Genomic DNA, 13,727 nt, shown 5'->3' on the forward strand with positions numbered 1-13,727 from the left:
ATGCGAGGTCATAACCTCTTCTATATGATCATCCATACCAGTAGCAGCCAATAATATGGAGCATGGGTGAGTAACACCCAGAATGATGACATCATAACATGGGTTAGTATATCATTCGGGGCAGGGGTCAAATGCAGTCCTCTGTTTGGTTGTCATTGACTGACAGGACACTGAGGAATGGTGGGACGAACCAGCTGGGGAACCCCCAAGTGAAGACAGCTCAGAGCCTGGGGAGTGGTGGTGGGATGACTATGAGTAGTCACAGGGAGAAGAGTGAGAAGACTGGGGGAGGTGTCAGAAGCTGAAGATGTAACAGGGCTCAGTGAGCAGGGGGAATCTGTGGCAGACAGCAGTCCAGAATCAGAGGTAGAAGCTGAAGCAGGAGAGGAGGAGGCCAAGAGGCAGAGATGAGTTTGGCTGGTGAAGAGTCACAAGTGTCTCCCCCTCCTGCTGCAACAAGCTCCCCTCCCTCCTGGTCTCCCAGAACCTAGAGAGGAATGAAGAGGGTGGATGAGTAGTTAGCTTCACTCAGGCATAGTATCAGATTGCTTGGGGGAAACCCTGGAAAGGAAGCGACTTAGATGCCTTTGGGGAAGTGGGGACCTTCAGTCTCAGCAACTGATTAATGGGGCAAGACCTGCCACAGATAAGTTGCTGGGCTCATTAAGCCTGAGCAGATCCTGTTTTTGCTAAAAAGAGTTAACTTTATGGTGCTCTTGTGCTTTTACGGGCTCTCACCATAAACACAGTCTTGAATATACCGTATTTTTCGCTCTATAAGACACACTTTTCCCCTCCTAAAAAGTAAGGGGAAATGTGTGTGCATCTTATGGAGTGAATGCAGACGGGAGGCTCTTCTCAGCGCTCCCTTTAAAGAGCCGCGTGGAGCATGTGAAGGGCTGCCCTTCTCCCTCCTCGGGGAAAAGCCCCCAAGAGCTGCACACACGCTCCACACGCTCTTTAAAGGGAGTGCAGCTCTTGGGGGAGACTTAGCCGTGCGCAGCCTCTCCTGGGCAGGGGATGAAGGCTCCCCCTGTCCGGGAGAGGTTGCGCACGGCTATCCCATAAGCCAGGACAGCCAGCAGGATGGCTGTGCTGCGATCCCGCTGGCTGTCCTAGCTTCTGGGATTCAGAATATTTTTGTTTTCTTTTCCTCTTCCAAAAACTAGGTGCGTCTTATGGTCTGGTGCGTCTTATGGAGCGAAAAATACGGTGACTAGCAATAGCTTCTCAGGTCATATCCACCCCATGTGTTTAAAGCACAATCAAGCCCCTTTGATTGTCAAGCAGAATCGTGGGACATGTAGTTTGCCGATGTCACAGAGTCACAATTCCCAGCTCTCTGAACAAACAACTCCTCCCAGGATCCTCCAGGACTGTCAGAGTGGTGTGATAGTGCTTTTATTTATAAATCAGTATGGGAAGAGTAATGCTGACCCAGGAAGTGAAGGGGTGTGCAACTGACCAATGAAAGCAAATAAGCAAAAGCTGCTTCTTTTAGGGGAGAGGCCACAAACCAGTTAACAGGGCTAAAAGAGAATCTGGAAGGTGTCCCGGGCTCTGGAAATGGCCGCGCTGCTCAGGTGATGCTGATGGAATGCGAGCGGATTGTTCTCGCTGAAAGGAGTCAGCAAACCACTTGGGCTTGGCTAACATCGGCACTGAAACTGCATGCATTCTGTTTTGTTTTGTTTTTGACCCGATTCTGACTCAGATAAGCCATTCTGGAAGCACAGTGTGCTCAGCCAGGTGAACTGCTCTGCCTCCACCTGCAGAACTCTTGCTATAAAGTGTGGGCGGGGAAAGGGAACTTAGATCTAAAAATAGACCAAATTAAAGGGGGGAAAGGGAGGGGGAGGACAGAGCCCCATGCATGGCTTCTTTCTCATGGACTGCTAACCGCCAGTGATCAGGTCGTTAGCATCGGGGTGTGGACTGGGCGGGGGGTGTCTTTTTTTCTATAAATGGAAGAAACTGAAGATGCACAGAGATAGGAGCAACCGATGTCACACAATCACAGAACCATAGAATGGTAAAGCCGGAAGAGACCCAAGGGCAGGGGAGAAATTAGGCTTTATTTCACCCGGGTCAATGACCCAGTTTGGACCCCCCAGGGGGTATAGCGTGGGGGTGCCATGGCCCCGGGCGCACATTTTTGAGGGGCCTGTTGTAGCATCATTAAGCGGACGGCCTGCCAAGAACCTGAGCAATGTTCAAGTGGTCCATCGAAAAACCGAGTGTTGGAATCACTGCCTTTATGTTTAGACTCATTCGCAGCTATCTGGATTGCATTTATGAAACAAGAGGGTAGGTGAGCAACAGCGATCCCTAGGTATTTGATAGCCACATAATTTTAGCAAGCACCACAAGAACTGTGACAGAATTGCAATGGTATGTGTCAGGGAACTGCCATCAGCTCAGGGGCGAGAGGGGAAAAGGCGGATGGATTACAGAGAGCCCCCAAAGATCGTGGGAAGCAGCACTTCCTCAGCGGAGGAAGGAAGCCACGCCTCTAGTGGGGAGGAGATGCAGGGCTCGGGGGAGGCAAGGCGGTGCCAGGACACCTTGCCTGAGCAAAGCGGGGAGGAGGGAGGTCCCCCTTTACCCAAGCCTTCCTTGCGCAGTAGGCTTCCTGGCAGAGAGGGGAGGCGTAGACTGGGGGTCAAGAAACTACTCTGCTGGGGAAGATTTAAGGACCGCCCGCTCTCAGATTCTGCCAGTGAATGAGAAGACATGGAATAGAGGCGCTCTGAATTGTAAAGGTTTTTAGCACCAATAATAAAGCTTTAGAACAGACCAGTGAGGCATCTTGCCTGATTGCTCTCGAGCAACCACCCGATACCCCTTACAGTACGCAACAACCCTTTGCACCTCTATCGTGGCTTACGCTTACCTACCTGCGGACAAGCAGTTTCAATTTCTTGCATGAGCCTTTTACTAAGGAGATGGCTTTCTGCCTGGAACTGCTGAGCTCCACCTCGTTGATGTTCACCACTTCATCTCCAGGCTGCAGCTGAGAGTTCAATAAATCTGCTTTCCCTCCTTCTTCAATCTGGATTGGGGGGTGGTGGCACAAGGAGAGAAACAGAACAATGGTTTCAACAGGATTGCTTTTCGCCACGCCCTCCTTCCTCCCACCCTAGAGAAATTAATGAAATTGTTGTGGACGTTCAAACTTATTTCTACGTGCCGCACAAATATAAAGTTGCTGTTCTCAGCCCTGCTGAAAGTTTACTCAGTTCTCAGCCCCAAAGCTCTTGCAAGATGTCCAGAAACAATATTTCACAGCCTCCCTTTGGCAGGTTCCCCCCCCCCCCCAGTGCTCAGTTGTTCCTACTGTTAGGAAGCTCACAAATCTCACAGAGAATTCTATTTGTCACCAGATCCTAATACAGTATTGTTGGGTTCCAGTTGTGCTTCTTTTGTTTCAGTACTTAAGAAATATCAAGAGATGGCGCAGTGTATCTGCCAAGTTGAATTGTTCTATCCAGTTTAACAATTTTATTTCTTTCTCTTTCTTTCTTTCTTTCTTTCTTTCTTTCTTTCTTTCTTTCTTTCTTTCTTTCTTTCTCAGAACCGTTTGTTTGCAAGGAAACAGCCTGAACCTTGAAACCAAAAGTCAACAAGACACAGAAATCAGAATGTGCCAGACTCCTCAGCTTGGTGCTTCTGGCCTGAAGTGGAACAAAACTTCCTGAAACATATGCAATGTGGCCTGTCAGACTGTGGCCAGTATTTTAGAACCAAGCTGTACGATCACAAGAGTCATGTGGTAGGACTTTTTGTTGGGCTGTGCCAATTCAAACTGCAGGTCGGGGAAACTGCAAGGAGAAATCTGCAGGCAGATTAAGTGACATTGCGTCAAGCAGGCATTATCCCCCGTCTTCCAGTGCATTTTGACATCACTTTACTTATTGCAAAAAGTCCAATTTGGGGAAAGTGGGTTTGTTGAGCAAGGCTTCCCAATCAGCTATAATTATGCAGTCTGGATTTGCTGGTATGTGACTGAATTGCACCAGAAAATTGTAACTGTCCAAAAGCACTCTTTGATAAAACTTGTGCAGGTGGCGCTGTGGGTTAAACCACAGAGCCCAGGACTTGCCAATCAGAAGGTCAGCAGTTCGAATCCCCGTGACGGGGTGAGCTCCCATTGCTCTGTCCCTGCTCCTGCCAACCTAGCAGTTCGAAAGCACGTCAAGGTGCAAGTAGATAAATAGGTACCGTTCTGGCTGGAAGGTAAACGGCGTTTCCATGCGCTGCTCTGGGTCGCCAGAAGCGGCTTAGTCATGCTGGCCACATGACCCAGAAGCTGTACGCCGGCTCCCTTGGCCAATAAAGCGAGATGAGCGCCGCAACCCCAAAGTCGGTCACGACTGGACCTAATGGTCAGGGGTCCCTTTACCTTTATTTTATTTTATTAAATTTGCATACTGTCCTTCATCTGAAGATCTTAGGGTAGTTCACAGCATAAAAAGGCAAAATAAAAACACAAAATACATAATAGAAACAAGAGTAAGAACAAAACAAAAGAATAACCCCCTGCCCCCCCCAAATAAACACACATACTTAAAAGGGTATAGGATGTCAGTCATTCAAAGGCCTGGTTGAAGAGGAACATTCTCAACTGGTGCCTAAAGGTGTATAATGAAGGCGCCAGGTGAATCTCTCTGGGGAGAGCATTCCACAAATGGGGAGCCACTACAGAAAGGCCTGTTTCCGTGTTGCCATAATCTGGACCTCTTGCAGAGGAAGCACACAAAGAAGGGCCTCAGACGATGATCACACGGTCCAGGTTGGTTCATACGTTTAGGAGGCAAACAGTGAGCTTGAGAAGTTCCACACATTACATAAGAAAGCTGTGCATCAATATATCGCTTCAGTTTGGCTCCTATGCGTATACAGTGGTACTTCGGGTTACAGACACTTCAGGTTACAGACTCCGCTAACCCAGAAATAGTACCTCGGGTTAAGAACTTTGCTTCAGGATGAGAACACAAATTGCGCAGCAGTGGCACAGTGGCAGCGAGAGGCCCCATTAGCTAAAGTGGTGCTTCAGGTTCAGAACAGTTTCAGGTTAAGAACAGATCTCCGGAACGACTTAAGTTCTTAACCCAAGGTACCACTGTACTGTATAAACCAGTTGTCTTTATCCACCTGGATAGAAATATGTAGTAAAGTTGAAGCTAGCCTGTCAAGTTGGTTGATCTACTCCTGTGTGTTTTATTATTAACAATCAATCAATCAATCGGCTTTTTAGTGATGTCTCAAGGCAAATAACAAACATAAAATCAGCTAAAAAGAGTTTTAAAAATAGTAAAGGTTTCTGGTATTTGGGGGACTTTAAGGAGAAACTCTCCTGCTGATCGCAGTGACCTATAGGATATATAAGGGATATGTTGTGTTAAAGATCACCAAGGGCTAGGGCTGAAGTGAGTTCACTCAAAATTAGATCATCCCCTGGGTTTTCGACAGCATCTTTGAGCTTCCAGTGTGGAGAGCCAGTGTGGTGTAGTGGTTAAGAGCAGTAGTCTCGTAATCTGGTGAGCCAGGTTCGCTTCCCCGCTCCTCCACATGCAGCTGCTGGGTGACCTTGGGCTAGTCACACTTCTCTGAAGTCTCTCAGCCCCACTCACCTCACAGAGTGTTTCTTGTGGGGGAGGAAGGGAAAGGAGAATGTTAGCCGCTTTGAGACTCCTTAAAGGGAGTGAAAGGCGGGATATCAAATCCAAACTCTTCTCTTCTTCTTCTTCTTCTTCTTCCAGTGCACTGCAGTTTAAACAGGGCCATATTCTGAAAATAAACCTGGAAGAAGGATTTGCATTTAGGGTGTGGTGTCAACCCCAAGACAACAGCAGTGCTCAGATTCAGCAAGTGACATCATACGATACACAACTCTACCTTCAGCCAACGTCACCATGATTGCAAAGGCAAACAAAAGCCCAGCGGGAGACACCACCTATTTCACCAAGCACCTGTTTCAACAGACAGACTGGGAAACAGTGAAACCAGGAAACATGAAACGCAGCACGCCAACATGAGACCTTGCCAGGAAAGAAAAGAAAAGAGTCAGGATTGGTCTTTTGATCTCAGGGTAGCAAGACTGGGGATACTGTCCAAGTGGCCAAGAGAAGGAAGTCTATTCTAGGCTTTGGGATCTAGGTGAGCATTAGCCTAAAAACCCGTGAATCCCACAGGCTCCTGAGCAACCAATGAAATAACTGGATGTGAGAGATGCAAATTTAAATTCCTACTCAGTGTCAGGTGGCGGGTGTTGGGTACAGGTCTGCAATAACTCACAAGGTGTCCATGAAGTTAACTCTTTATTCAAAGAAACAAAACAGCTCAGGCCTGGTGAGCACAGCAACTCAACTTCATAGTGAATTCCGGCACCTATTTTTCTTGAAAAAAAGCACTGGTGGGAATGAGTTCCATAGTTTAACTATAAGAACATCCATTGTTTTCAACAAGAACTACAGAGTTGACTGAGTCTGCCATGGGCAAGTGCAGAGAGGGAAAGCTGAAGGAAATAGCTCAGTAGACATCTTTTGAAGCCCACACTGCAAAGGAGGTGGTGATATCGGCGCACTGGAAGGAGGTCTCAGAACATCCGGAGTACCACTAGATGCTAAAACAAAATTCTGAACCAAAAGTTTCCACTTATCCCCAATGTGGATACGGTAATATCTGTTAACAGTTGTCTGCATTGTGTTTTCTGCAGATACACCGTGGTAAGGTAAGGAGACAGTGACATAAAACGATTTAGCTATTATATATTGTTGTTTAGTCGTTTAGTTGTGTCCTGCTCTTCGTGACCCCGTGGACCAGAGCACACCAGGCACTCCTGTCTTCCACTGCCTCCCGCAGTTTGGTCGAACTCATGCTGGTAGCTTCGAGAACACTGTCCAACCATCTCATCTTCTGTCGTCCCCTTCCCCTTGTGCCCTCCATCTTTCCCAACATCAGGGTCTTTTCCAGGGAGTCTTCTCTTCTCATAAGGTGGCCAAAGTATTGGAGCCTCAGCTTCAGGATCTGTCCTTCCAGTGAGCACTCAGGGCTGATTTCCTTAAGGATGGATAGGTTTGATCTTCTTGCAATCCATGGGACTCTCAAGAGTCTCCTCCAGCACCATAATTCAAAAGCATCAATTCTTCGGCGATCAGCCTTCTTTATGGTCCAGCTCTCACTTCCATATGTCACTACTGGGAAAACCATAGCTTTAACTACACGGACCTTTGTTGGCAAGGTGATGTCTTTGCTTTTTAAGATGCTGTCTAGGTTTGTCATTGCGCTATTATATATACAAATGTGCAAATGAGATATTATCTTTTTGGATTTTTTTGCCAAGTATTATATAGCAATCATAGGTAGCTACTTCATAAGGATTTGGACCATTTGTCCACCTAATTCAGTACTGTCTACTTTGACTAGCAGCAGGTCTCCAGGATTTCAGAGAAGCGATCCGCTAGGTCCCACCTGGAGATGCCAGGGTTTGGACTAGGGGACCTTCTACATGCCAGGCCAATGCTGCGTGTTATGAGTAACAGCCTCATAAATGCAACAAAATGGGAAAGGCAACCTATAATTTCTGCATACCTTGAAATTTTGAAAGGAAATCTGATCTGGAAGGAAGGAGGAGTACTGAGGGCCACAGCAGCTCCCCTGCTCTTCTCCAAGATAATTGTGGCAAAACAACCAGCACAAATGAACTGCTGGTGCTGATAATACACTATCTGCAGGAAATAGCTTTTTAAAAAAACAAAATAATAAATAAAACTAAGATAATGAGAGAGCGACTTGTGTGGTTGCATGAAAAAGTTGCAGATTTATACTTGAGTTTCTCTCACAGCGATCATGAAGACTAGAAACCTGCTAGAAAACAAAATTTGATGCCGGCATCAAAGGTGTAAATGGGATTGTGCTTCCTTATCTGACTCCTTGTGGCGACTCTGAATTCTTAATCCAATAGCAGAAAGAAGGCTTAGCCCTTAAGTTGATTTTCCACCTGCATGAGCAGAGTCATTCCTGGCTCCACGAGAGATTTCTATTTAGGAAGCAAAGAGAAGCTCCTTCTCTTCATCTCCTTACTAAACAAAGATTGAGCTATAAATATGAAAACAAGGAAAGCATCAAATGTTGAAGCAGCATTTCTTGCTCAATGACCAGGTAAGGTAATATATGTATTAACTCTGCTAAGACAATCAAACTGCCGCAGCAGCATGACACAAATTCTATATTTAGTAACTGATATGAAATTAAATATATTTGAATATATTTTGTTCCTGCTAGTCACAAGCAGCAGCAAATGGCTCTATAGGGCATCAGATTTTCTCACCAGAAATCTGGCCTGGCATCTGCATTCTGTATCAACACCAATTTTTGCCTGGCCTTTGAAAAGACACAGTCAAGGTGTCTGGACACAGTGGAAGAGAATGCAATTGTAGGAAGAGGAGGATTTAGAGAAGCGTGACAGGTTCAGTCGCCCTGGGTGCAGAGTCTGGGGGTGCCACAAGGGGGTTCTGCAACTATGATCTAGAATGGAAGGCGGGGAGGACCAAATTTGGGGGTTGCACAGGGTGCTGCTAAAATTTGAAACCTCAAGCTCTGCCATTGCATCAGGCCTGGAGAATGTCAAGGAGGGCTGACTGAGTTCAGGCACTGTAATCCTGGGCAAAAAGACTCTTTAAGGTGGCAGTGCCACAGCTGCATTCTCTTCCATTGTCTCCAAACACCTCAGATGGCACATGGGGTCTCTTGGTGAGGCGGCATTTTTAATTGCATTTTAACCTGTATTTTAAATTGGGGTTCCCCCCTATTATGTTTTTATTGTAATTTTACTGGTGTTAGCTGCCCTCAGCCTGGCTCCGGCAGGGGAGGGCGGGGTATAAATAAAATTTATTATTATTATTATTATTATTATTATTATTATTATTATTATTATTATTATTTTATTACCTTGCAATGCAGATTTGAAAAAAAGAAGGCAGCAGATGGGATAGTTGGGACTTTGCTTGCTGCAACGGTTCCCCCCTCCTCCAGTTGTCCTGAACGTTTTTCACACCCAGCCAACCATCTGGCCTGGATCCATCAAAACCCTACAGCCATCAGGATTAGCCAACACGTCCCCTGTGAATTTGCCTAACGGCCATCACCACATCTGATGACAGCAAGTGTTATGTATTCAGTGGTCTGTGTTTGCCTGAGCTTGAGTCTGGACTAAGGATTCTGAGCCCGTGTGTTCCGATTCGATGCATGATATCCAATCACAGAACATTTCAGGATTTGGGCCTCTGTCATTGGCCCTTGAACTCTGAGTTATGATTCGCAGCTTGGAAGTTTAGACAGCCAATCACGATGGGAGTGGGAGTGGCCCAGGCCTTCAGAAATGTATATAAGCAGCTGCTTTGTCCAGTTCTGTTAGTTCAATAAAGGTTCTTGCTGTTATCACTGTGTCTTGCCTCATGGGAACCCACCTAAACTTCAGCAAGTTGCCTGAATTAATCCCACCCCAGATAAGCACATCAGGGTTGGTCAGCCAACCAGCCTGGGACTCTGATCTTCTGTCAGCACTGGCATTGAGGGACAGCTTTCTCTGCCATGCCTGAGAGCAGCAAGCTAGCTTAGGGGACACCAAGCGGTTGAGTAGAACATACAGCTCTGCCCTCCAGCAGAGAGGGGCAGCTGGCGGCCCTGCCACTAGGGCTCCCTGGCCCCTCCACAAGAGCCACTGCCTGAGCCATCCTGCGTAATGGAAGGTTCAGCTCTATTGCTGAAAGTTCTTCTTTGAGAGCCAGCGTGGTGTAGTGGTTAAGAGCGGTAGACTCGTAATCTGGGGAACCGGGTTCGCATCTCCACTCCTCCACATGCAGCTGCTGGGTGACCTTGGGCTACTCACACTTCTCTTAAGTCTCTCAGCCCCACTCACCTCACAGAGTGTTTGTGGTGGGGAAGGAAGGGAAAGGAGAATGTTAGCCGCTTTGAGACTCCTTAGGGTAGTGATAAAGCGGGATATCAAATCCAAACTCCTCCTCTTCTTCTTCTTTGCCCTCTGCCAGCCTTCTTCATTTACTCTTTAACTTGAATTCAGCCTGATCTTTTATTTCCCTTCCCTCCCCCTCCCCTTTTATGAAGATCACCCGCTCTGAGACCCCACAGTTAATTCTCCCCTGGCCTCCTCGCTGGCCCAAGTAGGACCAATTCAGCCAGCTAGCCCTGGGGATTATCTAATGCTTATTTCCCCTAAATTGATTTTTGATTTTTATCGTTATTCATGTTTTTATACTGTATTTTATGCTGCCTTTATAATTAAGTGTTTTAAATTTGTTGTTAGCCAACCTGAGCCCGGTTTTGGAATCAGGAAGGGCGGGGTATAAATAAATTATTATTATTATTATTATTTTATTACTACTACTCTGCAACAGTCTGCCTCCCCCCGACTTCTGAAGCAGCCATATTAGCAAAGTGGCCCCAGTGGCTACACTGTGCAAACATTTGCAGGGGTTAAATAGAATCTTTAATCTGAATAATGGATCTGGTTGTACTTTTTATAGAGTAGCTGCAGCTCAGCAGCATTCCGCAACAGTTGCTGCTTGGATAGGCAGTTTGGGCACCGTCACCAAAATATAGAAAAGGCAGATTGGCACAGTTAACAACAAACGTATTTAAAATGGTAGAAGGAGCCTGCTTGGTGGGGACACAGCTGCTGTGCTTAGCTTCCTGGGAGCAGTATCACGGTTGCTTAAGGCAAGAGGTGAAGGGGAGTCCCCAAACACCAGCAGGGGCACCAGATTGGCTCTGCCAGGGCACCCACATTAACCTCCCTCATGCTTCATCTCCCCCCCTCCCATTAAGAGGTATAAATTGTGGGATTGTAGTAAAATTTTTAAAAAATTGGGAAATGATATACAATGAGTTGAAGAAAATGTTCCAATTAACATTTGTACAAAAGCCTGAAGCTTTCTTGTTAGGGATTGTAGGAAAAGACCTGCCAAGGAAATTAAAAAACATTTTCATGTATGCGACAACAGCGGCAAGAGTCCCAATAGCGCAAGGGTGGAAGAATGAAGAAATCCCAACTAAAGAAATGTGGCAAGAGAAATGGGTGGACTATGCGGAATTGGCGAAATTGACACATTACTGTGATTTTAAAGAAGACACATAAACTGTGTGCCAAGGATTACTGTGATTTTAAAGAAGAATGGGAATCTTTTACGAAGTATTTAAAGAAACAACAAAATGAACTGGACTCCTTGGCAGGTTTTGAATAAACGCTCACAAATTCTTTATTGGTAACATAGTAAAGTAAAGGGACCCCTGACCATTAGGTCCAGTCGTGGCCGACTCTGGGGTTGCAGCGCTCACCTCACTTTATTGGCCGAGGGAGCCGGCGTACAGCTTCTGGGTCATGTGGCCAGCATGACTAAGCCGCTTTTGGCGAACCAGAGCAGCGCACGGAAACGCCGTTTACCTTCCCGCCGGAGCGGTACCTATTTATCTACTTGCACTTTGACGTGCTTTCGAACTGCTAGGTTGGCAGGAATTGGTAACATACAGATAGATAAATTGAGGATCTTTACAATTTTATAACATGCAGAGAATAACATGTGCTGAGAAACCAGAGAGAGGAGATGAGGGAAGTCTTGGGGAGGGGTGGGAAGCTGGGTTTTTTCTTTTTTAGGGGGGTGGGGGGAATGTGGATGATGTATTTTTGATAAATTGTTATGTTGAAATCCCGAATAAAAATATTTTAAAAGAGGTATAAATTCCACTATCAGAGAGCTAGGAGGTTCTGCCCCACTAGTTGAGCAACTTCTAGAAAAGGGGATCCCTAGAATCTGTACAAACGGCAAACTAGGAACCAGACAAGGACCAGAAAGTAGGGACTGTGACGGTTATATAGGGACAGCAACCCTGGATCCAACCTCACTGGAGCCGCCATTTGTAAGGCCAACCACAACTCAGGCGTGCTAGCTCTGCTCTTGACATCTCTTGTATTTGGGTGTGTGCATTCCATGTCCCTTCTCAAAACAAACAGAGGCCATCTTCCAAAGGGAAATACTTCTGTTTCCACACACTCAAGAGGCCTTTGGGCTTGCATTTCTCAAAGACCAGTCCTGTCTCTCCTCGTTCCCATCCTTTGCAGATTATTTTTTTCAAATTTTTTTATTGGTTTTCCAAATTTTTAACAAAGATAAAAGATAACATTACACTATTAAAAAGACAAACAAACAAAATCCCAATTTAGTTATCATTGTTAAGTGACTTCCTCAGATCCCCCCAAACTGAGTTTCCATAGGTCTCATTGTAGCAGTTTTCCAATATCCACTTTCAAATAAATTTTACTTATTCAAATTACCATCTTAATATCTTTTCATAATGTTTTCAATCCATAATGTTATACAATTCCACATATTTTACTCCTAGGCCAGTTTGGTGCTTACAAGTAGTTCTACTTATACTATATTAGAATATCTAGCTAAATAGTCCTTAAATTTCTTCCAATCTTCTTGATGTTCCTCCTCTTTCTGATTCCTTCAGTCAGGTTGGCCAGCTCCAAAAAGTCCATCATCTTCATCTGCCATTCCTCAACTGTTGGTATTTCTTGTAGTTTCCAATTTTTGGCTAACAAAATTCTTGCGGCAGTTGTGGCATACAAAAACAATATAACATCTTTTTTGGGCAGTTCCATCCTTTGCATAGATATAAAAGGCGGCCACTCACCTCTCCGCCCCAGCTTTTATCAGCTTTTTGAGTCAATTCAGTAGCAGGAAAATTTCCCCACCACCGTTTACTTGCATGCGGGATCAGGACTGTACTTAAAAGGCACAGGAGGAAGGGCCAAGGAAAGGGGAAACTTTTGTCCCACAAGCTCCTTTCAAAAGGGAAGGGAATCCGCAAGGAGAGAACAAAATTCACGCGGTGTGCTCAAGAAGCACTTTGGATCCCAGCCAAATTTCCCCATTGCTGGGCAATGGAGTATGTAGCACATGGGTGTGGTGAATCTATCAATTCCCATTTCGTTCCAGCCTTAAGTTCAGTTCACCACATGCCCACATCCAGTGAATAAAAACACACACACAAAGATTCGTCAGCGTTTTAGAGCATTTTCCTCCTAATATTCACATATACATATTTTTGCAAAGCAATTTCCCCTGAAATAATGTACGTCTGCATGTTATTTTCAGTAATAAATGCACATTTAACCTTGGTACATTTGCATTTTTGTACACATTGCTTGGTTGGAAAATCATAGAATCACAAGATTCAGAGAAGAGTGTATTTCAATGGTTGGCTGTGTTTTGGTTCTCGCAGTGTTTCAGAAAGTGTGAATTAGGGCAGGGTCACCCTTGAATTCAAACTCAGCTGAATTTCTCCTCCATCTCTTAACAGATCTGGGCCTTCTGGGGTAGGAGACAATGCATTCCATACCACAAAAGTCCACAGGGCAAGATATTATGTAAAGAACAGATGCGCTCCCAAGGCGCAATCCTATTGCACACTTACTTGCGAGTAAACATCCTTAATCTCAATGGGGCTTGTTTCTCAACAAGCATGCATAGGATCGAGTGCCACCAGGACTTTGGCAAAGCCTTAGAAAGAAGCTGAACAAAGAGGTAATAAACTTTCAGTGTCCCCATTCAAAGCAGGACCTCAACCTAACTGCGTCAGCCTCATAAACGCGGCTTGGTGGCAAAGGTCATTGCCACCAGCCCTTTCAGTCCTATAATGAT

The 13,727-nt window shown here is 45.5% G+C and overlaps 1 protein-coding gene across 1 annotated transcript in view; it reads right to left on the reverse strand.

Moving 5' to 3' along the window:
- Window positions 1-13,727, reverse strand: part of SHROOM3 (shroom family member 3) — a 212,840-nt gene that overhangs the window by 160,980 nt on the left and 38,133 nt on the right. Inside the window, exon 2 of the mRNA XM_083631562.1 lies at window positions 2,898-3,052. Within this exon, the coding sequence (XP_083487688.1) occupies window positions 2,898-3,052 (155 nt within the window). The remainder of the gene's footprint in view (window positions 1-2,897; window positions 3,053-13,727) is intronic.

This window comes from Podarcis filfolensis, assembly GCF_964270895.1.
Source record: "Podarcis filfolensis genome assembly, chromosome: 9".
In the NCBI taxonomy this organism is placed as follows: Eukaryota; Metazoa; Chordata; class Lepidosauria; order Squamata; family Lacertidae; genus Podarcis; species Podarcis filfolensis.